The 24,257-nt window shown below is 39.0% G+C and overlaps 1 protein-coding gene across 5 annotated transcripts in view; it reads right to left on the bottom strand.

The window, feature by feature from the left end:
• Positions 1-419: 419 nt before the first annotated feature.
• LOC130565625 (rho-associated protein kinase 2-like) overlaps positions 420-24,257 on the bottom strand; it is a 27,484-nt gene continuing 3,646 nt past the window's right edge. Inside the window, exons 2-34 of one of the 5 annotated variants that reach the window (XM_057352531.1) lie at positions 21,426-21,507; positions 20,278-20,378; positions 18,857-18,994; positions 18,052-18,312; positions 17,551-17,695; positions 16,969-17,107; positions 16,387-16,478; positions 14,044-14,206; positions 12,887-12,980; positions 12,353-12,441; positions 12,192-12,240; positions 11,777-11,912; positions 11,489-11,580; positions 10,649-10,895; positions 10,046-10,152; positions 9,777-9,936; positions 9,416-9,576; positions 9,041-9,225; positions 8,875-8,944; positions 8,685-8,788; positions 8,228-8,414; positions 8,053-8,146; positions 7,870-7,964; positions 7,363-7,548; positions 7,061-7,232; positions 6,363-6,563; positions 5,140-5,216; positions 4,974-5,062; positions 4,195-4,273; positions 3,846-4,110; positions 3,447-3,747; positions 2,431-2,529; positions 420-1,095 (exon numbers count right to left, since the gene is read on the bottom strand). In XM_057352531.1, coding sequence (XP_057208514.1) covers positions 2,451-2,529; positions 3,447-3,747; positions 3,846-4,110; positions 4,195-4,273; positions 4,974-5,062; positions 5,140-5,216; positions 6,363-6,563; positions 7,061-7,232; positions 7,363-7,548; positions 7,870-7,964; positions 8,053-8,146; positions 8,228-8,414; positions 8,685-8,788; positions 8,875-8,944; positions 9,041-9,225; positions 9,416-9,576; positions 9,777-9,936; positions 10,046-10,152; positions 10,649-10,895; positions 11,489-11,580; positions 11,777-11,912; positions 12,192-12,240; positions 12,353-12,441; positions 12,887-12,980; positions 14,044-14,206; positions 16,387-16,478; positions 16,969-17,107; positions 17,551-17,695; positions 18,052-18,312; positions 18,857-18,994; positions 20,278-20,378; positions 21,426-21,507 — 4,440 coding nt within the window. In that variant the 3' untranslated portion in view covers positions 420-1,095; positions 2,431-2,450. Of the gene's footprint in view, positions 3,102-3,446; positions 3,748-3,845; positions 4,111-4,194; positions 4,274-4,973; positions 5,063-5,139; positions 5,217-6,362; positions 6,564-7,060; positions 7,233-7,362; positions 7,549-7,869; positions 7,965-8,052; positions 8,147-8,227; positions 8,415-8,684; positions 8,789-8,874; positions 8,945-9,040; positions 9,226-9,415; positions 9,577-9,776; positions 9,937-10,045; positions 10,153-10,648; positions 10,896-11,488; positions 11,581-11,776; positions 11,913-12,191; positions 12,241-12,352; positions 12,442-12,886; positions 12,981-14,043; positions 14,207-16,386; positions 16,479-16,968; positions 17,108-17,550; positions 17,696-18,051; positions 18,313-18,856; positions 18,995-20,277; positions 20,379-21,425; positions 21,508-24,257 lie in introns of all 5 variants that reach the window. The other 4 variants (XM_057352532.1, XM_057352529.1, XM_057352533.1 and 1 more) reach the window with 4 other exon arrangements.

Genomic DNA, 24,257 nt, shown 5'->3' with positions numbered 1-24,257 from the left:
TGAAACTGGCATAAAGGCAAGTGACTCTGACCTCGTTGGATCCCTGGACAGATCTGCATCGTCCTGGGTGCAAAACACTGGTTTGCGCACGAGTAAAGCAGATGAGAAGAAGCACATATGGTACAACCGTGTCCATGGCTGGTTTACGTTTTTTTAAGAACCCTTTGGTAAAAAGTCTCCCAACTTTTTTATAGATCCAAATCAAATATTACGTTGGTCAACAAGGATTTCACATCTGTTTCAAGCTGTTGAGCAACATCAGACTTTTACTAATCAATTCTTGTGAATCATTCACAGCTCTTTCCACATGTTTGTGGACATGCCAATAAATTCTAACAGAAAAAATACTTAATCTTAAACCTTATGTTAATTCAAACAAATTAGAAATGACAAAGACTATGGAGCACACAAAACGTTTTTCAAGCGTTTTTTATTTATTTACAATTTCACAATGTCTCAACAGTTTGTCAGTGGCAATAATCTGTATATTGCATTACTTAATAACATGCAAACCATGATTGCTATATGCAAACTAATCGAAATCTTATTTTGGTGACAGCAAAAATGCTCAAATATGAACTGTATGAATCTGTTTTCCATAAACCTTAGAGCAGATTGTTCTTGTAAAAAAACTTTCTAAAGGCTCTGCTGAACAAGCATTTGAGCAAAAGTATTGTTTGAGGCAAATATAATTTGTACCACTACATATGCCAGTTCTTTAAAAATATATATAATATTTGATAAAACAAATTCAGAGTATCATAACATTTCAGAGCAACTATATATTCCCTTTCAAACACACACACACACACACACAAGCACAAAAACACACTCCCTGACACTTGTAAACTGACCAAATTAATCTCTAAATTTCAAAATGCTTTTCTAGGAAGGCATTAAAACACTCTCGTGATTTAAAATTAAAACTACATCCTTACGGTGATATATGGCTTTTGCAGTATTAAACATGAGGCCCCTCAGTCATTTATACTTGGAGTTTGGCACTTGCGCTGCCATTTGCCAGTATGTCATTTTCTTCTGTGCTGTCAATGTTCCCAGATGGATTATCACCTATCCGGACTTCACCAAGGTTAACTGGAATTGAAGTAAAACAGAGAATGGGTGTTGAGGTCACTGTTCAACAAGCAGGTGATGAAAATTTCAATTTGGTGAAAACAATATACATGTGGTTGATTCTGTATTTAACCACAAGCAAAAGCAGACATCACCAACAAATATGTTTTGATATCACACCATAATACACGTTCCATTCCTTCAAACAAAGCCGGTGGTCTTAAACACAGCCAAACATGCACATGTGTACAAACTCACTTATATTAGTCCATCAAAAAACAACCAACTAAACTCATTCTAGTTGTAGTCCTCTAAAGTGGAAACAAAACACAAGCATACTTTTAACAGCATACATAAACTTCTTTTAAAGGAATAGTTCACTCAAATATAAAACTTCTCTCTTAATTTACTCTTCCTCATACCATCCCAGATATGACTTGCTTTCTTCTGTTTAATACAAATAAAACATTTTTAACGCAGTCAAACAATTAATCATGATTAATGCATATTCATTTTGTATTTATAAACACAAAAACATACACATACACATACAGGTATATATTTTAAACAGACTAATCAGCTCTTTGCACTACCTCACATCTGCACTGTTGTATATTTCACTGCTTTGCACTCTATCTGCCATTACCCAAATATTCCTTTTCTCTTTTTAAATATCCCTGCTTGTAATAGTTGTATTTTACATATATATATATATATATATATATATATAATAATCTGTATTTATCTGTTTTTTTTATATATTTTTTTTTTATTCGGTGTAGTGTTATTTGTATGCACCATGGGTCTAGAATAACGCAATTTCAATCCTCTATATGTATGTACTGTACATGTGGCAGAATTGACAATAAAGCAGACTTTGACTTTTAGACTTTGATATATACTTAGGAAATAGTTTGATTTATTTATATTTACCAATAAGTGAAATCATATATTAATGTTTATTCATTTTTATATTTTTCTTAATTAAATATATACATGTATGTGTATGTGTTTATTGATACAAAATTAATATACAGTACACAGACACATATTATGTAAACACAAACTTTGTTTCTGGATACGATAAATCATGATTAATCGTTTGACAGCCCTAATAATATTATATAGAAATGTTATCTTCTACGATAATGTTTAATCTCATTTGATCTTGTGAGTCTCGTGACTAGCTGTCACATGCAAGAGCCAATGAAACTCAACATTATTAAGTGTCCACTAAGAGAAGTCATAGCATGAGGGTGAGTAAATTATGAAAGAATTTTCCTATTTGGGGGACCGATTCTTTTAAGCCGAAATACGAACATACACAAAACCATGCTAAGGCACCACTGTGGTTACCCCCACACGCTTTCAATGCCTCAGAAGTCTAATACATCGTCATCATCCATTTCAACATCAAGAGACCAACCCCAGTCCTTCAGACCCAACTCAAGCAATCTGAAACAAGAGAGGAGTCATTTGGGCTCAGATAAAAAGATCAAGGGCTTTCAAAGTTGTGGCTTTATTTTAAACTCTAAAAACCAAAAAAGTTAAAGTGAAGGCAAGGTAGTGTTGCTGTTTTACTGATAACCGTAACTGTATTGCTTTATTTTTAACAAATCGTGTATTATACAAATGGAATTCTATAAACTATGAAATGACTGGTGGTTTTGAAAGCAGCTCTGTCCATCTGTATTCTTCCTCAACGGAAAAGTCTGACATCTCATTTGATGCCAGGTGAAACATCTAGTGTTAAAGGTTAGAGGTTAAAGAGACATTGCATTATTAGTAAGCGTTTTCATAACAGTGACATGCGGGTTTTTGTTCAGACGCCTATTATTACTCCACTGAGAACAACAAAGAGGCAAATATTTAAAGTGGTTGTTTTAAGGCCGCACAGACAAGCAGGAAATCTGGTCGATGGGGAGTGATGTGGTGTACTTACTGTCCACACATATGCACAAGGGGGGAAGGTGAAAGGTCAGAGGTGAACAGGTCAATGAAGAATGATACGGATCATTGGGCCAGGGCTATAAAAGGTTAGCAGCATAAAGAAAGCATTGAAGACCTGCACAACTCTACAGCCAAATCTAAAGACAAAGCATATACTGTATCTGACGGACTGGAAGCATCTACATTTACATTTATTAAAGGAATTAAATAAAAACAAGTAATTAATCATACGAAGCAACATCATTAGCAATTCTGCAATACAAACATTTACTAGAGGAGTACAAGTGAGAAGAGAGGTGTAAGCGTGAAACAATCGCGAACTTTTGAATGATGAAAACAGCCTTTGTCTATGAAGACTATATGAATTATAAATTCAGGTCACTGCAAAAGACTTGATGAACCCAAGAAATTCATGTGATCACCTGCTCTTTGGCGACGACGGCTGTCGGGTGGAATGCACTTTGACTGCTCCTCTGTGGGAAAGCCTCGGAGAGCAATGGGGGGACAGGTGAGGAGAAGGTCTGGGGGATAGGCGAGGAGATAGCTGGGGGGACAGCTTAGGTGGAGACCCCTCAGAGGACGGAGAGGCTATAGCTATGCTCGCGTTGTGGGCGACGGGTTTACGCGGGACCCGCTTGAGCAAGCGGCTGACCCATTTCTTCTGCTCCTCTGTTGAGTTGGCCAGCAGCAGTAGCTCCTTTGCTGTGGACATGTCATAGTTCACTGGAAAAGAAAACAGGTTACTCCTATATAGACATTTTGTCCATATGCATAACAGGGAAAAGCTCATTTTGAATGCAATGTAAACGTGACTTCCTCACCTTTACAGGGCGCGATCACTTCCTCCTTATGGTCTATGTGGTCTTTGTGGCACTTGACCCGGCAGCGTCTGCACTCCAAGGCAGGTGGGGGTTTGAAAACGTGCCACAGAGGTCTCATACACGCTTCACAGCTGGATGGGAAGTGATAAAGGGTGAGCACGAACTCGTGACCTTTGTGTGGGATGTACGAAGACCTATCAGCCGCTGATAAGGGTTCGATAGCAACCTCCTCTTTTTTGCTCTCGCCTTCGTTGGCGTACAGTATCTGTAGAGGAAGAAAGATGGGGTGTTGAATGCGAAGCATGCTAAATTGCACATTTCCAATTAAAGAACAAATTCAGCACGCTACCTGAAATATCCGTGGGATTTCTCTGGGATCAGCCCGATAAACATCCGTCTGGGTGACAGGTCTGACGTGGAACAGTTTGCTAAGAAGGAAAAAGCAGCATAAAATCAAATGGACCGTTTAATGGTTTGTAAGTGCAATAATTTATCAACAGATCATTAAGTTGTCCGATGTTCAATGTGACTTACAACCTAAAGTGCTTTACAGGGAACAGACTGTGCAGGAGAACACCTCCAGCTGTTGACGGTGATCATGTTTACCGCTTTGTAATAATACAAAACACTTAAATTGTTGTTTTAAACCACATGTCAATTCTAGTCCAACATCTAAATCAGCAAAAACCATCTTAAAGGGATAGTTCACCTAAAAATGAAAATTCTATCATGAATTACTCTCTAGTTGTTCCAAATCTGTATGCATTTCTTTGTTTGGTGAACACAGACAACAATATTTGGACAAATGCTTGTAACCAAACAGTTATTGGACCCCATTGACTACTATAGTAGGAAAAATGACAACGGTAATCAAAAGTGCCCCACAACTGTTTGCTGTCCTACATTCTTTAAAATATATTCTTTTGTGTTCAACAGAACAAAAAAATATAAAGTAATTTTTCCTACTATGGTAGTCAATGGGGTCCAAGAACTGTTTGGTTACAAGCATTCTTCCAAATATCTTTATATTTTGGGGTGAACTATCCCTTTAAGCATATTGGTTAAAGCCATTTTATGCAGGAACTTGGCAGTGAATGTGTCTGTGTTGCATTGTAGCATCAAACTCACTCTATGTCCAGAATCATGAAGGGGCTGGATTGTTCTCTGTTCTGCTCTGAATCATAAAACAGGATCTTTTTGCTGCTTACAACCACATACTGGAATTCACACAGAGACAAGCACAAATGATCAGAGAGTCTTCATTGATGTGACATGTGAATGTTTAACAGTTTACCTTTCTTTCCCATCCAAATCTTTTAGTGTTCTTGGTGGGCATTGAGAGCCATCCATCTAGACTAGCATCTGTGGTACCTATCGAAACAGAAGAGTGTTTAAGAATGATCAATAAAATAAGATGTTTGAACGTGACCAAGCGCATCATCAATCAAGCACTTTTGGCTTTAAAGAACAGGAAGTCTCCAGCAATCAACTTGCCTTACAAGTAGTGTTAGACTTTCACTAGTGAGCAAAAAGATGTCAAACCCTGTGAGCATCACACCATGTTAGAACGGCTGTGTTTCAAAACATAATATACAGTGTTTTCCAACCTTTTTTAACTCATTTAACCTTAATAACTACAAAGTCATTTTTTGACATTTTTTATTATGGTTTTAATCATTTACATGATTACTGATTTAACAAAACAATACAAATCTTTTAAAGTATCTTGGTTGGAAATCCCTCATGAGCTATCTACAGTACCCAAACAGTATAGAGTACCGCAGGGATGACGTATTTTTGTAGGCCAACCTGGAAGTTAGTGCGCACTGGTTCCCTTGACCCAAAGCCTATGCATTTTCCCATTGATTATTGAAAGATGGCAAAAAATAAGCTCTGTGATTGACAAAGGTTTATGACGTTTACACGTTTTGTCTATCAAGATAATCTTTACAAATCAACACCACATTTGTTACTTTTGAAGCCTAAAATGTAAAAACCAGAAGTAAAAAGCTAACATGAGGCTATAATCAGACTACACTACGGGCGCTCGATATCAACGTCACCACCACCAAGCCTCCGACAACTTTTTCAAACTTTATAACTTTTATAAACTTTACTCTGTGAATGAATCCCCATCCACATTTTTAAAGATTTGTGCCCATGTTGCATTATTTGTGAGATTTATATGTGCGATGACGTGTCCGAATAAAGCTTTAAAAAATAATGAGCGGGTTATAACTGGTGTGTTTTATGACCTTATTTTAGGCAATTCACCCAGAAACCCATTTAAAAAACCCATAGACTTTGGCGCAATTGAACAGGAAGTGCTAAAATGCTAACTCGCTTCTGGGGTTTGCATACAAAAATACGTCATCTCTGCAGTACTCTATTTCTGGCCGTCCTAGTTCCATCAGAACATTCAATACCGCACACTTTAGCTCACTGTTTTGAAACACGTCCATGCAACTCCACGCTGAATGAGACCGTGCGTGGTGATTTGTTTCCATGCAGGGTCACCTTCAGGCTTCTGTTCAGTGGGTCTCTCATATGTAAGGGCGGGTCTTGACCCCCACTCGCCCTCCTCATCCTCCTCTTCCTCAGAGTCGGAGGGGAACATGGGGGTGATCCGGCATGGCCGGGTATCAATACACACTGACTTGGAGCTTCGCTGGTAAGTGAAAGACATTGACTCCGAGGTGTGTGAGTGTGTGATGCGCACTAGAGGATCACAGTGGTATGAGAGGGGGGAGTGGAAAACAATTATTTAGAAGAAGAAATGAACAATGAATAGCAATAAGAAAGAAAGAAACAAGAGAGTAAAAACTAACAAAGCAAATTTAAAAGAGAAGAATGGAGTATGAGTGTGTATTAAGTTCGGGGGGTTTACAGTAACATTGGTTTTCAGACTTTGGACCGATGTGCATATATATATATATATATATATATATATAAAGTTTGTTTAATTACTGCTGCCGTTTCTTTTCATCTATGCTATTTTACACACTAACATAATAACTAGGTATATTGCATACTTTAGACAACTTATTTCATACTTTTATAGTGGTTTTCTTTTCTTCATAACTTTGAAACTTGCCAACTCCAGTCCCCATTCACTTCCCTTATTTGAGAAGACTAGAATATTCTTCAAAAAATACCTTATTTGTTGGAAATCATTTTAGATTTTGTGTCTGCTAGTTCCCAAAATTTCAAAATACCTGGATAACCGTCATCGGGATCCATGTCATTTCCGGTGCTGCTGATGCTGGTGGTGTCTAGAGAATGGATGCTGAGAGACGTCAGCTGACAGCGCAGGCGTTCGATGTCACTGTCTTTACTGTCCAGAGCCATCTGCAACTCCAGCCGCACCTGAGACTCCTCCGCTATCACCTGCAAACATAAAAAATGCTTCCAGTTAAAATGGATTACTTTGTCAAAACTAGCATTTCTACATTTAATCTTTTGGTATAAATAACCAATTGCAAATCTGCTGGTTCTATTTCTGTTGCGTGTCACTTACTGCCTGCATATCATTGAGTTCTCTTTGGTATTTGAAGATGGACTTGTTGAGTTTGTCTTTCTCTGCGCGCAGTTGTGACTGCAGCTGTCTGTTCTCTTTCTCCTTCCTGCGGATGTCGGTATCGTGATTTTGCCTTTGCTTGTCGCCGCCGGTCTTCTTCATCACCTCTGCCAGCTTGTTTATAGCCTGAAACACAGAAAGCTGATATTAAAACCTTTACCAAGGACATCCATATACAGTACTGTAGTTACAATATAGCTTTTTATTCCCAATAAGTTAAAAGTAAACATCAAAGTTCCATGCCACCTGTGTAACGAAATGAAACTGCAAAAATAACGATTGTTTCCAAAAGGATTCCAGAAAACCCCCATCAGCTATTGATCGGTCAAACCGATGGCCCCATCCCCAAACCGCTGCCATTGGTATAGTGTCGGGCAGGTCAAAATGCGTAAATGTTCTCAAACAATATATTTTAACCAAACAATGATACATTTATAATGGTCACACCTGAATCTTGAGGGTTTTCTCAGCCTGTATCTGCTTCTCAAAAAACAGCTTCACAGATTTCATCTCTCTCTCTTCTACCTTGGCCTTCTCCAGCACTGCAAACAAATGTAAAACATCACTCATACACACGTTCATGTAAATGGAATATTCACTGCCGTTGCTTTCTCCAAGCGATCTACTCACATTGCTGTAGATGTTTAAGCTGATTGTTAAGCTCCTCTTTCTCACTGGCCAGGTTGGCAACATCCAATGTGAGCGTACGATTCGACTCCTCCAGCTTTTATAACATAAAGAAAAGCACATTAAGACAAATTCATTCTTATAGTAATGCTTCACGGTGTCCGTCTCTCTCCCTTACCGAGCTGATGGTATTGTCCTTCTCACTGAGGTCCTGTCGATGTCTGGCGATCATGTCTTTGATCTCAAGCTCCTTCATGATCTTCTCTTTTTCCAGATATGAGTATTGCTCCTCAGCAATGGATCGTGCCAGCGCTTCAGAGTCTGCCTTTGTCAGACTCTCCTCCATCTGTGCTGCTAATGAGTCCCTATAGAAAAACACACAAACCAGTGCGTATGTAACCAGCACCGTACAGATCAACATATTCAAATTGTCATCTATTTATTCATTTTTATATTGTTATTTCTAGATGTACTGCCTGCATTTGAATGTTATCATTTCTAAGAAACCTTACTTTCTAAAAAACGGTGTTCAGGATCACTGCCACTAGGGGGCACTCTGACTAAAATGGGCTATAAGCTATATGTATGTCCCACTATAACTAGTGTTTACCAGGACCACACAAACAGACACACACCTCTCCTCCAGCAGCTCCTCTAATCTCTGCTGAACATCTCTGTAGAGTTTAGTCCTTTCATCGCTCTCTTCTTTCACCTCTCGAATCTGAGTCTTGTACAGTTTCTGAAATCAGGAAAACAAAGACATTCAAAACCAAACGCATCCCTCCACAGATTCGTTCACAAACATGCTAAAACCTGGCAACATACTGTAAAGTATTGCTCCGATTCCAACTGATCCTTTAGCTCTTTCAGTTGTACGTCAGCTTCTTCTTTCTCCCTGATTGAACAAACACCAACAACCCAATTTAGAAACCATCTGTGTCCTTAATACTTTTATGATTTATTATGTTTATTATATCAGTGAGACGCTCACCTGCGCAGCTCCTGGTTGTGTTTCTCCAGACTGAGTTTGAGCTCCAGCAGATGGTTGACTTCCTGTTTGAGCTGTTTCTCAGAGGAACGCAGGGTGCTGATCTCCTGTCTCTGAACCTTAAGATCAGCCTGACACAAATTCTTCTTCTGAGTCTCCTGCTGCGCCCGTACAGTCAACACCTCCACCTGACACACATATACAAACCTTATTAGATCTCTCCAAATGCAACAGTCACTACAACGCAAGCTTTACAGATATTGCTGAAGACGGACAAATCTGATTCGAGTGTAAACACGGTTTAATATGGAATTAACATAGTAAATTCCATTCATCCAAATGCTGAAATGCAGTCACATAGAGAGGTCACAGGTGTACCTCCTCAGTGAGTTTCTCTTTGAATGAGCGGAGCTCCTGGAGTTCATGTTTGGCTTGTTTGTAATCACAGTCTAACACCGAGTTCTCTTTCTCCAACTGCATGAGTCTGCTTTCCAATAGTTGCTTTGCCGATCGTTCCTCTAGCAGCTTACGCTCCATATCTGTCACAAACACACACAGTCACCGATTCCATCTCAAGCACTTGTGTCAGAAAAAGCCACAGGTTTGTACTACGAATTTCGGAAAGATTTACTCACTCAGCTAGAACAGAAAGTGGAAAACATTTTGAAATGAAGGAATATTGTGACATCATGATTTTGTTCTCAAACTGTTTTTGGAGGAATCGTGCAAAACTTGGCACCTTTAAGGGCCTCAGACTTGGCCTCCTCGATGGATTGGTTGATTTTGTTGTTGTCGGCCAATCTGGCTTTGGCGGCTTTATGCTCCACCTCCTCCTGCTCCAGACTTTGCTGAACGGCTTTGAGTTTGAAGGTGAGATCGATCTCCTGCTTGCTCTTCTCCTGTAGGTTAAGTGACAACGATAATGGGGTTTCACAAAAATAGACCTGCCCACACGCCACATGTGAGAAAGTAAACAATTCAGTCACTTGTTAACGCACACACACACACCTTTTCCAGGGCAGTAAAGTCCTCCTGTAACTGTCTTTTCTCCGTTTCAGCCTTTGAAAGAGAACTTTTTATGTGCTTTAACGCCTCCTCAAGCCCAGATATACGACCTGCGAGAGAGGGAGAGCGAGACCAGATCAAGACACAAGCATGTCAAGGGTGAAGAATTCAAGTTTAAACGTCATTAATGGGTTTCAATTGTGAACACTTTTAGTTTTATTAAAAATGAATCAAAATATGCACAGTAAAAATATTCTTTTTCAGTAGACGGAATTAAAAATGCGACACAGAAAAGAGATCGCACACGCTCATTTCTCCCATCCAGCGACATATCGTCAGCTACCTGCCCGAGCTTTAAATAACGCTCTATTCATGTTTACTCTCTGCGGGCAGCTCCACCCCAACAAAACAACACGACCCAACAGACAAGAGCCCAGTGTGTCTAAGCAGGAACCTGACCGCTACTCACTCGCGCACAAACATTTGCTTTCACCCTCTCATTCCCACACACACAAGTGTGATCCCTAAAATTCACAATCTCCTAAGAAGCTTGGTAGACGTTATTCGCTTACGATTACTTTTGTTTTTGCCACCACATGCACTCACCCTGTAAGTCGTTGATGGTTTCAGAGCCGACACTTCTCTCTCGCTTCTCCACCTCCAGTGAGGTTTGCAGGGCGAGTTTCTCCTGTTCCAGACTCAGCCTGCCGCTCTCCAGCTGGGCCAGACGCTCCTGAAGCTCTCTGAGGGAGACCTCCAGCTGCTGGGACTGTTTAAGAGCCTCGCTCTGGGCCTTCTTCCGCCTGTCGGATTCGTCCTCCTCAGCCTTCAGCTTAGCATTCACCTCCTCCAACTGGAAACGAAAATAATATAATGAAATAATTACATCTGCTTTATACACGTTAGGTACATGAATTCAACTCGCACATCAATATTTCCCATTCTAGATCAGCAACTAAGTTGTTTTTCGGTTGAAATATTCACAAATTCTTTAAAAAAATTTCCATTTATTGGAGAAACTGATTTGAATATTATATTGTTAAAAACTACATAGCTAAAATTAGATTTTTAAACAGGCTAAAAAATACATTATTTTATTTCTAATTTAAAGGGATACTTCACCCAATTCTGTCATCATTTACTCACCCTTAGATTGTTCCAAACCTGTATACATTTCTTTGTTTTGCTGAACACACAGGAAGAAATTTGAAAAAATGTCAGATCTCACCCACCATTTACAGCCATAGTAGGGAAAATAAATAGGCCTACTATGGGAGGGTGAGTAAATGATGACAGAATTTTCATTTTGGGGTGAAGTATCCCTTTAACAACACATTTTATAGCTAATAGCTAATCTCTTTAATGTTATGTAAAGTGTTGCATCATGGCAAAAAAAGTTATTTTCCTGTGGTGAAATATTAGGTCAAGTGTGTTGAAGAGACCCACCTGTCTCTCTAAGTGAATGTTCTTCTCTGTGGAGAGTTGAGAGTTCTGGTTCTTCTTCTTTAGCTCGGCTAGCTGCTCTTTCAGGCTACTCACTACAGAAGACAGATATGACAAATATTTTGAAGAACATTAGCACAGCAGAACTTATACTGTATGTTCTAGATGGGGGAATGTGAGAGGTTCAAATTGATGAGATCTAGAAGACTTAAGTGACATTTAATGCGGTCATTGTTCAAACAAATCTACTGTACGTCCGGTGTCGAGTATGGTTTTGGTTGCTGTCCTTACCCTCATTCTCAAGAACACGCTTTCTGTCCGTCTCAAGTCCGGCTTTTCTTAAACTCTCAGTGCGCTGGTGGTTCAGCAAAGCTTTCTCTCTCTCCAAAGCCCTTAGAGAATCTTCTGCCTTTTGTCTCGCATTCACCTATAACAAGACAGAAACAATGATAGGGTTCAAAACATACTAAAACAAACAGAAAATGATACAGTATCACTTGAACCAAGGGCCTTCACAGGCTAACATAATAACCACAACACTACAGAAAGTGCAAAATAGGTACTGATACAGCCCATGTTACAACCCAAGTACAATATAACATTGAGACCGTAAAGAGGAGAGTCTAAAAATAACACTTTCACTTAAAATGAACTTAAAATGAAAACGTTAAAAATCTTATTAGATGATTTTATAAATGTGGCTTACCTCTTCTTCAAGCTCTTTGGACAACTTCTCCAGTCGCTGATTTGTTGTTCTGTTAAGATACAACAGAGTTTAATACATACGATATACAAATGATCCACTAAGTGAAACTTATGTATGCGTTTGTTTGTTTGTAAGTTTATTAACAAATATGACTTATATACCTGCATTTAATTTCCAGTTCCTCCTTTGCTTGTATATCATGTTTGATTTTTTCCTCCAACTTAATAAGCTTCCTCTGTAGATCACTGGACTAAAGAAATGCACAATAAACATGTGGAACAATTTAAAAAATGATTGCTAATGTGGCAAAACTCTAAGGAATGTGGAGAAGCAACTATATTAAGCAACAAACAGACATCTACCATAGAATAAGAAGTATAAGGATCTACTTTTTAAAAAGTGCTCATTTTGTGCCACCCACTTCTCTTTACCGTATATTATAGAGGACCGTGTATAATCTTATACATGCACACTGATACAGTTTTACTTCATGTATGAATTTTTCAGGTTGAATATATCATCAAATAAAGACTTGGCACAGTTTTAGATTTTGTGACAATTTGTGACAATTTTAACCAAAATGTAGGTTGGTTGAACAAGTATTTGGTTTTGGGTGGGTCCCCTTTTGCTGAGCCAAATAAAACTAAACCATAGTAGTGGACGTACGCGTGCCTCCATTATCACAAAACACACACCTCTGACTGGTTCAGACCATACTCCTTCTCGATCAAACTATCAACAGAGATCCCAGAATCCTCCTCTGGACCATTTGGTTTGTGGTTAAACAACCTAAAACAGAGAGGGAGAAAGCATTACGTTAAATGCTCCACTCAGTCAGCGCTCTTCTTTTTTACTCGGTAATGTAACATGCTGTAATAAATCAATTCAATATGAAAAATGAAAGCTCAGAGCTCGGGTTAAAGGAGAGAAAGATCGCAAAGCGAATCTTTAGCTGTGCCAGCAGCACATGTGGCTTCACTCAGCCACACTGGAGAAACTGAGAGAGTGAAGAGGAAACAGGGAAAGCATGAGGGGAAAAAGGACGGAATTGTGATGGAACAAATGCAGCACTCATTCACGGTTACCATAACCATACTCTCCAATGAGCAATAATACTGAACGTCCTGCTCACATCTATCAGTCCATACACAGACTTGCTGTAGTTTTATAGTTCTTAACTGTTCATGTGTATGAGCATGTGTTTGTGTTTGTGTCTAACAAGATAAACTCCAACAGTGTTGTGGTGTCTGAATTTAATGCCTTTCCTTGTCAGATTTGATTGTTTTCTCATTTATTTCAACTTTTATTTTATTTCTACCTTAGAATATATACATTAAACAATGGGAATCATTCTCACAGTCATGGAAAACCTGGAAACATCAGGGAAACCGTTTGATATCCAGCCCAAGGAATCAGTAAAATCATAAAACTCATGGAAATATGTTAGGGTTTATTCAATTGTTTTATATAAAATAGTTCATCAGCTTGAAATGTAACTACAACTCTTTGTAACTACAATCTATATAAATGTCTGAAAAATAAATCCCGGAAAAATCATGAAAATGAATCTGCCAAAAGGTGTAACAGGCCTTTTCCCAAACAGTATCACACAGGGCGGATTACTGATTCTTTCACAAACGTATAAAACACAGATTGCCTTTTTTAGCTGTCAACACAATGTTTTTTACAATGTTTAAAGTCCACATGAACGTGCTATAACTCCTTGGACTTTCTGAATCTGTGAATCTCACAAGCGTCTGTCTACATTGCAATATTATGCAACATACCAGTTTAGGCCACCAGTGTCCATCTCAAAGTAAACGCACACAAAATATAGACAATTCACACTTACTGGTCCTCGCTGAAGTAGGTGAAGCCCACAAACGGTAGCTGATTTCCTGCAAAAGCACGTGGAGGAGGGAAGGTCTCGACGCTTAGCGGATCATCCTTTATTTCATCATCGAAGTTACTGGTGTCGATATCACTGCTCAGCTCTGGCACCACTGGAGCCATGGCTGAGAGAGGGAGAGAGGGAGAGAGAGAGAGAGAGAGAGAGAGAGAGAGAGAGAGAGAGAGAGAGAATATTGTAAAGATTTGAGCTGAATTAGTGTTTGAGTTAGTGTGTATGTGGAGAGAGAGAGAGAGAGAGAGTCACTCTGAAAGACTCAGTGTGTGTAGCATACAAAGCACACAGTGTACTAGAGTAGGAGTGGTGTGCGCTACTTGCCAAGCTGGCTATTGCTTACTCACTACCCACTGTGCACTCACCCACTCATGTTCACCTACACATCCAAAACACTCTCTAGCTGTAGAGCAGACACGCTGAGAGAACGTGTCAGACATCTAAAGGGGACGGGCTACATTCAGAGCCAAACCTCCACACCCAGAAATAACAGTCCCCTGACATAAGATTTTAAGAGAAATACATTTATGCATTTCGAAGATTGTTTTATCCAAAACGACTTGCAGCGCATTTCAGCTATACATTTATCAGTAGGGCTGTCAATCAGTTAACCACGATTAATCGCATCCATGCATGTATGTTTTGGTGTTTTCAAATAAAAAAATGTATATGTACAGTACACAGACATATTATGTATCACAAATTGTTATTCTGGATGCGATTAATCACAATTAATCGTTTGACAGCTCTATTTAACAGCCCTATTTATCAGTATGCAGTGCTCTATCGCAATGTTCTAATGTGAGCTACAACAACGTTAGAAAAACATGAGCCAAAATTAACTTCATATCACCAAATCCTCTAAAAACATGCATTACTGCAATTCCACTGTGGTGAGTCGTCATATGGCAACATTTATATCTGCAAACAAATTTGTAGTTTTCTTTCTAAACTGCAAGCGAGAGAAAATATGTTACCATATGGCAACCCCATACCATAAAGGGACTCGCATATAACCGTTTCTGTTCAGATTCCCAGAATGCTCCTTGATAGCACCACCACTAATCACAGGCCACTGTGGCGGCAAGCAAGCAAGATATAAAGGCAATAAAAGATATGCGAGTGACGGCTCACAAGATGACAAGACGAGTATGCGGTTTTGAGGATTTTCTGTCATTAGTAGCAGTGTACGGGCCACACGCTGGGTTCCACCCTTGCTGAAACCAACAGGAGTGCAATGCTCCATACACAACGCACACAGCAGAGAAAAGTGTCCCGACAAATCGCAGAACAAACGATACAGTACAATATAGCAGGGCTGCAAAATACGTAACAACTGAAATATCGCAAATGTGCATTTTGCAATATGTACTGTATATCGCAGATAGCTGAATGGTTTTGCTCTAAAAAAAAGAATGTACAGTTTTACGTCTTCCGAGAAAAAAGTGATGCTTTCTTTGCCTAGAAAGATTGTGTTGGTTACAGTTTTAAAATATACTTTAATATTAACATGTAACAAACTTTAAGCATAATCGCATTGCATATTGCATATCGTATTATTTAGCAAGTTATAACATATAGACCCGGATTTTAAAGAGAAGGCTTGGTGTAAGCCAGGACTATGATTTATAAAATGGCTTAGAAAAAACATTACGGGTGTCGGGGTGTGCATTTTAAGACAAAACAACAGCACATATTTTAAGCCTTAAGCCTTGTCTGTGAAACCATTTTGCATTTTTTTCCCGCAATATTGTGCAGCTCACAACAGAGTAAAACAACGTCAACACAGCAGAGAGCACAAACACAGTACAATATACAAAATATAACGCAGTACAACAGAGAAAAGCATGCATTGTAGCAAAACAACATGGAAACAGCGTCAGAACAAAACATCAGAATCCAAAATAAAACACATTATAGCGAAACAGCATATCGAAGCATAACACAAAGAAACTCCACAGCACCATAAAGCACAGACCACTGCATTGCACAAGCATGAGATAAAGAACGGTTGAAAACCACAAAAAAAGTGGCATAAAACAACCTTGCAAAGCATACCATAGGCAACAATGAACCATAGGTGTTATGCAAGTTGAAAAAAAGGTTATTTACAAAAGTAAACATTGACATACACAGGCTAGAACCCATAAGAAATAGTTTAGAAAATCAAGAATGTGCACCCCTGAATGCTTGACAAGAAAGAAGCAACGCAAGTCTCATGGTATAGACACACATTAACCATCATCCAACACATCTCTTAATATTATTCAGCTAATATTAGTGAATACTTACTGTCTCGTATGGTGTCGAAGGTCCACTGATCGTTCTTGAAGAAGGGATGACATTTTATCTCATCCACTCGAGTCCGACCAAGCCTCACCTCCCTGAACATAATAAAACACTGGTCAGCGAACACAAAAACAAACAGAGCACCACAACTGCGGTGACTAATCCACTAAGTGTGTATGTGAGCGAAACATCCAACAATGAGTGGCTGACAGAAAACGGCAGGGTTGAGTTTTAGGAACAGCAGCGACACACACATACAAACTGAAAGACCCAAAAATACAGAATACTTGTTCCCCTCCCATTCCTATCATGTGGATTTAGAGGGGGGCAGTTTTGGACTGCCACGTGTGGGACATTCCAGCAGTCAGAATGCAACGGAAGGGCTGTTTGTATGTGTTTTGCTTGCAACGGAAGAACAAACAGAAATCCGCTTTCCAGATATCTGATCAGGAATGCACAAATGTGAGAGGGGGGAGAAACTGAGAGGCAGAGAGAAAAGGTTGTGTGTGCACGAATGAATAACTGGAAAGAAATTCTTGTGTTTTTGTGATAAACGTGTATAAGATCTTTATGTCTCTTGCTCACCTGTCAGTCAAAAAAGCACGTATGAGGTCTTCGGCATCCTTTGACATTTCAATGTCATCTGGGAAGGTTAAGCGGTTTTTGTGGTCCATGATCTTTCCGTACGTGCCCACCAGGGACTCGGCATAAAACGGTGTGTCACCTGTTCTCATTTACAGAAAAAATAATAAATTGGATGGAGAAGACAGTGGGAGAACAGCGAGAGGATACAAAAGTTATAGTGCTTCTACTCAACTCAACTCAACTCAACTTTATTTATATAGCGCTTTTTACAATTTTCATTGTTACAAAGCAGCTGTACATAAGACATATTGACTATAAGCAAAACAATTAAAGTTGTACCTGCAAAAACAAGAAAAAGGTGAAAACAAAGAAGACAGACATACCCACATACAAAACACTCCACACACACAATATACACACGTACTAACACACACACACACACACATACACAGACACACACACGGACGCGCACGCACGCACACACACACACACGTACACAGACAAGTACGCGCACACACAAAGACACGCACGTGCACACACAGTGAGAGCACGCATACTAGCACACATACTGGTGCTTCTCACCAACTAGCAGCTCGTAGATGACAACGCCCACCGACCACCAGTCACACTCACGGCCATAGTAACCAGTCCCTCCTTGTGACATCAGAACTTCGGGTGAAATGTAATCAGGAGTCCCAACAGCAGTGTCACAGCGGACCATACCAGACTAGCATGTAGATACAGTATATACAGTAAACAAACTTATAATGACCACAAGCTGCACTTTATCATCTCTCCACAAGATGGCAGAGTTGTCATAATTGTGAAAGTCTGGGGAATTTATAAGGTTGCATCCCCATTAGCAAACAATTACTTGTGTATTAAAAGTATACAGTATACTTCACTAAGAAAAGTGATGTGAAATTTGGGTCTCATGATACTTAATGCCAATATAAGAATATACTACCATACATTAAACATAATAATTCAGATGTAATTGTTCTTACTCTATTTCCTCTATTTTCCCCAAATTCATGTTTAGACACAAACACACTTATCACAGACACACAGCCCCAGACACACCGAGTCCATCTTCATGCATGTTCCAAAGTCAGCCAGTTTGAGGTGTCCGTTGCGATCTAGCAGCATGTTGTCTGGTTTGATGTCTCTGTGGATGAAGCCCAGAGAATGAATAGCGTCCAGTGCAAGCACCAGTTCTGCAGTGTAGAAGCGAGCCCACTCCTCCGGGATGTCATAGTTACTGGTCAGAGTCACCAGATCTCCACCAGGCATGAACTCCATCACCAGATAGAGGTACTTTTCATCTTGAAATGCACAACACAGCTGGGTGGAAAGAGAAAACTATAGTGAATATCAAGTTTATATTGTTATCTTGTTTACACTGGATTTGAACTTTTATGTCCCAGAATTTTCATGTCATCTATTCCTAAATTCAAGTTTAATCCCAAAAGGTCCATTCAATTACCAATTACTTAATAAGCTTCCATTTTACAGTTCGGTCAAATTCAAATTTAAATTTTTGTTATCATCAACTCTTTTGTACAACTGGTAAAAAAAATAATTTTTAATAGCATAATTCAAAACCAAAATCATAGATTCAGTACACAATTTTAAACCCGGGATGTTTCTTTCCAAACAGCGTTTAAAGTTTTATTTTCAATATTAATAAAGCACAATCAACTCCAGAAACATCATAGGTTTAATATCGTGCTTTAGAATGCTTCTGCATTTTCGTTGATTGGGTTAAGTGTCTAGTCTCTCTTTGCTATAGCACTTGTGTACATACTGCCGGAAATAGATTTCCACAACTAACGCTGAACCGGGTGTGCCCCCTAGTGTCCGTGAAAAAGGCTCATAGAAGTCCTACCTGCACTATCCACGGACTTCTGGAGAAAGCCATTATGTCACGCTCCTCCCAGAAGAAGGCGGAGTCTGAGCGTTTGACCATCTCAAACTTGCTGAGCTGCTTCATGGCATACACCTGCTGAGACCCCTTGTGTCGTACCTATGAACATGAGCATCATAGACATCCATATCAGCCATTACTGTAGCCCGGAGCAGACTGTTAAATGTTTCCCATTGTTATGGGGAATAATGGTTGGGTGTGGGATATACAGTACAATGTACTAAACACGATATTTCAAGTGACTACACTTAGCTATAAATGAATTATACATCAGGTCTCCAACAGCTACAACAACATATACATATGTAACAATTTACAAATAGCATCCAACCATATATATGATGCAAAAATATTAAACTGCTGTTTACTGAAGATTGACTTTAAACAAACTGTAAACAGAAATTTTGCTTTTCCCATATTCTTCCCAAAATGAAAATCCTGTCATCATTTACTCACCTTTTGTCATTTTAAACCTGTATGACTTTCTCCCTTCTAAAAAAAAAGAATATATTTTTAAGAATGTTGGTAACCAAAAACCGTTTTGACTTCTATTGCATGGACACAAACCAATGCAAGTCAATGGGGACCAACGTTTTTTTTCAACATTTTTCAAAATATCTTCTTTTGTGTTCTGCAGAAGAAAGAAAGTCATACAGGTTAAAAATGTCAAGAGGGTGAGTAAATTATGGCTGAACTATCCCTTTAAATACAACAAGATCTTCATCCATCTAACAGAGAGTGTGTGATCGATGAGCATGAGGAAATGCAAATACTGAATTTGCAAATCTCGTTTGAATTTTTACCGCAATATTCCTCCTCAGACCTCAGCATGTTTGTGCTTATCGGTTTGAAATTCAACATTGAGACCTCTTTAATATTGGACAAAACAAATAAAACTACTTCCCTTACATACAAAAGTACATTTTGCAAAGACAAGCTGTGCATCTGTGAGATACAGTTTTTCATTAGTAACGGTTTATCACAGCTAAAACTACTAACTGACTCTTTGTTTTATTTGGTTAAAAAAACACCAAAGCCTCAGGCTCTGTGCAGTTCCATGTAAGTTCAGCAGTCAGAACATGTGCGTACTAGCCTCAAAAGCATTTACACACACAGACAATAGGCTTCTCCGGAGGACAAACAGATAGCAGATGCTCACACATGTCGGGTGGCACGTTTTATGAGGACTTTACATGCACATAATGACTTATACTGTAGAAAATGTATATTCTCTTTCCTCACCCTACCCCCAAACACAACCCTCACAGAAAACCTTTTTGTTTTCCTCATGGGGTTTACCAAGTTTTGGTAAAACTCTGTGGTGCTCACAACGTAGGGTTCACCTGGACCACAAATACATTTATCTCCAGATACATACTCACCAGCTGAACAGCGCCAAAGGCTCCACGACCAATCAGCTTGACTCTGTCAAAATCATCCAGCCTCACCTGTAACTCCCTGAGGCCACCAACGGCCTTTTCATCTAAAGTGCATCAACAGTGCATACAGATATTACACAAATGCATGAATATGACAAAGAAGCATTATTGCATTAATGTGCATTCATCCATTTTGCATATATTAAAAATTAGACAGCCTGTCACGAAAATATCAAGTTATGTAAATATATACAGTACTGCATTAAGGGATACTTCACCTAAAAATGAAAATTCTGTCATCATTTACTCACCTTCGAGTTGTTCCAAATCTGTATAAATTTATATTGGGAAGAATGCTTATAACAAACAGATCTTGCCCCCCATTGACTACCATAGTAGGAAAAATTACTTTATAATTTTTTTGTTCTGTTGAACACAAAAGTAGACAATTTGAAGAATGTAGGACAGCAAACAGTTCTGGGGCACATTTGACTGCTATTGTATTTTTTCCTACTATGGTAGTCAATGGGGGGAAACATCTGTCTGGTTATAAGCATTCTTCCGAATATCTTTCTGTGTTCATCAGAACAAAGACATTTATACAGATTTGGAACAACTCGAAGGTGAGTAAATGAGAACAGAATGTTCATTTTTGGGTGACTCTATCCAAAAGTGAAAATTCTGTCATGAATTACTCATCCTCAAGCTGTTCCAAACCTGTATACATTTCTTTGTTTTGTTAAACACAACGAAAGATATTTAGAAGAATGTTAGCAACTGAGATTTCTGGGGAAGTCGAACGTGCCCCAGAACCTTCTTGTTTTTCTAAATTCTTCTAAATATCTTCTTTTGTGTTTAACAGAACAACAAACATTTTTTTTTTTCTACTGTGGCAGTCAATGGCGCCCCAGAAATTTAATTTGCAAACATTTTTCCAAATATCTTACTTTGTGTTCAACCAAACAAAGAAATGTATACAGGTTTGGAACAACTTGAGGATGAGTAATTCATGACAGCATTTTCTTTTTTGGGTGGACTGTCCCTTTAAGTCACTTTCACAAGAGTTAATTCACAGAAATCATCACACACACATACAATGTCAAACAGTCTCATATTTCTGGTACACAGTAACAGTTTTCTGACACACTCACATCTGTTTAAGAAGGCATCTATGTTTTTGTTCTTTCTCAGAGCAGGATGATTCAGATCAAGAGCGAGAGCAGTTATTGAATCCTGAAAAGGGACAGAGAGAAAACATTAAAAATATATAGTGTGACCTATATGACCAATATCTGATTCCTGTTGCTACGCTGGTTTATCTCTTGACAAACAAACAATAAATACTTCTCACTCTTGAGAAATATTTAATAACTCATTTAATGCCAGGACTAAAACTCACAGACGCTTTGTATATCTTTTAACATCAGATATAAGACAAAAGTGAGATTAGGTCTCTACTAAAGACCCTATACTGTAGCTCTCATTTAGAGCCTTGAGGAAGTAGATGATGTTGAACCAAAACTTGATCAATTTGGAAGTGTCTATACATATCCACTTTGTTAAACACAGTGACACTGCAGATCTAATAATACATCACAACCCAGCTGCCCCCACACGACTGAACCCATCCCCCTAACATTCCCCACCCAGACACTTCCCTCTGCCCATGCCAGCCTCCATATACACTTAATGGCACCACAGGAAAGGTTAATATGGGTGTTGTGCTGAAGATGAAACAAGACGGATAACTAATCCCAAATAGGATCACCCGATGATGAAGTTGGTAATGGGGGAGGGACATTCTTGTCTAGTGAGCATCCGGTTGGATAAAAACATGTTGTGCTGGATGAGTCATTATTATTTTTAGTCCATTCTCCCAGAAGGGAGACAGTAAAAAATCTTTTAAATTTCATGGGTCTTGTGTGATGTGCTAAATATTGCTGCCGTTAATTTTTTCATATACGTCAAATACGTCACCCATTTACGCTATCTCTGTCAATAGCGTGCTGATTTGCCAAAGGGGTCACAAGAACAAGAATCCTTCTCATTAAACCCTTTAATCTGACTAATAGGTGTGCACGTAACACACAAGAGGTTCTTCTATAACACATATCTCTCATGTGGGCACAAAAACATACACATACAATCAACAATGAAAGAATCCTGTTTTTCTTGTACAGAGAGTGAGACGACAATATGGTTTACTTCTCAAAGGAAGTAATGACTCCTTAGTGGACCGGAGCCAGCTATCTCTCTCCTCAATTGAAGGATGTGACCTAACCTTCCTATATGACATTTCCCTGGGTAACAACAGAGAGGTAAATACGTTTCTGACATATCCAATATAGTGACTCTAAAAAAAAAAGATCATTAGTCATGAGATTAGGGCTGCAACTAACGATTGTTTTGATAATCGATTAGTTAGCCGATTATTTTTCCGATTATCGGATAAAACGTCTAATTGGATCTTTTGCTTATAACTAAATCAGAAATGGGAAAAGTATACACAACTGAACTCATTAACCTTCTCCCAAAATGTTGTGGATGACTCCCTAATAAACACACCAAGGCTGATGAGTTGATTCAGGTGTGTCATATTAGAAGGAACTGACAATAGTCTCTCCCAAACGTGGGAGGGAGGGGACGGTTGGCCAAGGAAATCATAATTTTTTTGTGGCATGAAAAGTGAGATATTTGTCATTCAAATGTAGTGAAGTACAGTGAAAAAGTAGGCCTACTTAGAAAAATATATACTTATACTACAAAAAGTGTACTTAAGTACAGTACAAATAAATGTACTTCGTTGCTTCCCACCTCTGAATCAAATAAACCCCCAAATCAGAGTATTTAGCCACAAATTGGGTTTTACTAATTTAATTTAGTCATTTAAAAGACCTCTCCCCTTTAAACTTTAAAACCGCGCGGCTTGAAGAGATGCATGCGCACCTCGCGCTGCACGGAGAGACCCGTCTGACTTTAAAACTGCGCACCTCCCGCTGCACGGAGAGAAACGTTTTTAAACGTTTTTACGACTTTAAAACTACGCAACTTGTGCCGCACGGAGAGACGCATGCACGGAGAGACATATCTGACTTAAAAACAGCGCAGCTCGGGCTGCACGGAGAGACAAAATTGTAATTTTAAAAGGGAAGACGACGCGCTTGATTTATAACTGCGCAGCTCGCAAGTGACGTCACAGACCAACTAATCGATAATGAAATCAACTATTGACAACTATTTTCATTATCGATTATTATCGATTTTATCGACTAGTTGTTGCAGCCCTACATGAGACTCAACATGATAGTGCATTAAAACTGAACCTACATACTTAAAAACAGTAGTGACTGTATTGGATGAATATGAAAGAAAGGATGTAATCCACCGGCTTAACAGATCAAAGGCTACTATGAGGAATACGTTCAACCCTGTCACTGAGAGTCAACTTAGAATGCATGGCTAAGCAGTTGAGGTGATGAGTGAATGTGTCTATGTAAACCTGCTGTGGAATGAAGCTGCAGGGATTTGGTCAGGTCTTTCCCTGGGCCTCCCATAGTCGGTGTGTGACGCACACACACACTCACCAAAAATATATCACCCATATATATACCTCCAGCATTTGTTCATAGATGGCTATCATTCTCCATCAGAGGAACAGTTAAGACGGCAATGCAACCACTTAATTTTCCACCAGAGATTTCAAAGTGCATCTGGTGGTAAGCATGTGTCAAGTTTAATCAAAAAGCAAAAGTCTATACAGTAAAACAGAACAGAAAAAAATAGTTTTTGGTCAATTGTCCCAGGCATAGACATAATAAATACCTAGACACTGCATTGGCCGCTCTGCTCCACTGCTGCGATACGTCAACGGCGCCGCCATATTAGGTAGGGCAAAAGCCCACTAAACTCATAGAAGTGAATGGGAGAGCTGAGCTTTTTCGGCATTAAAAGCAAAATCACGTTTACATTTCTTAACACATTTC

The sequence above is a fragment of the Triplophysa rosa genome, linkage group LG15 (assembly GCF_024868665.1).
Source record: "Triplophysa rosa linkage group LG15, Trosa_1v2, whole genome shotgun sequence".
Classification (NCBI taxonomy): domain Eukaryota; kingdom Metazoa; phylum Chordata; class Actinopteri; order Cypriniformes; family Nemacheilidae; genus Triplophysa; species Triplophysa rosa.
This window is presented reverse-complemented; position numbering and strand designations above follow the sequence as displayed.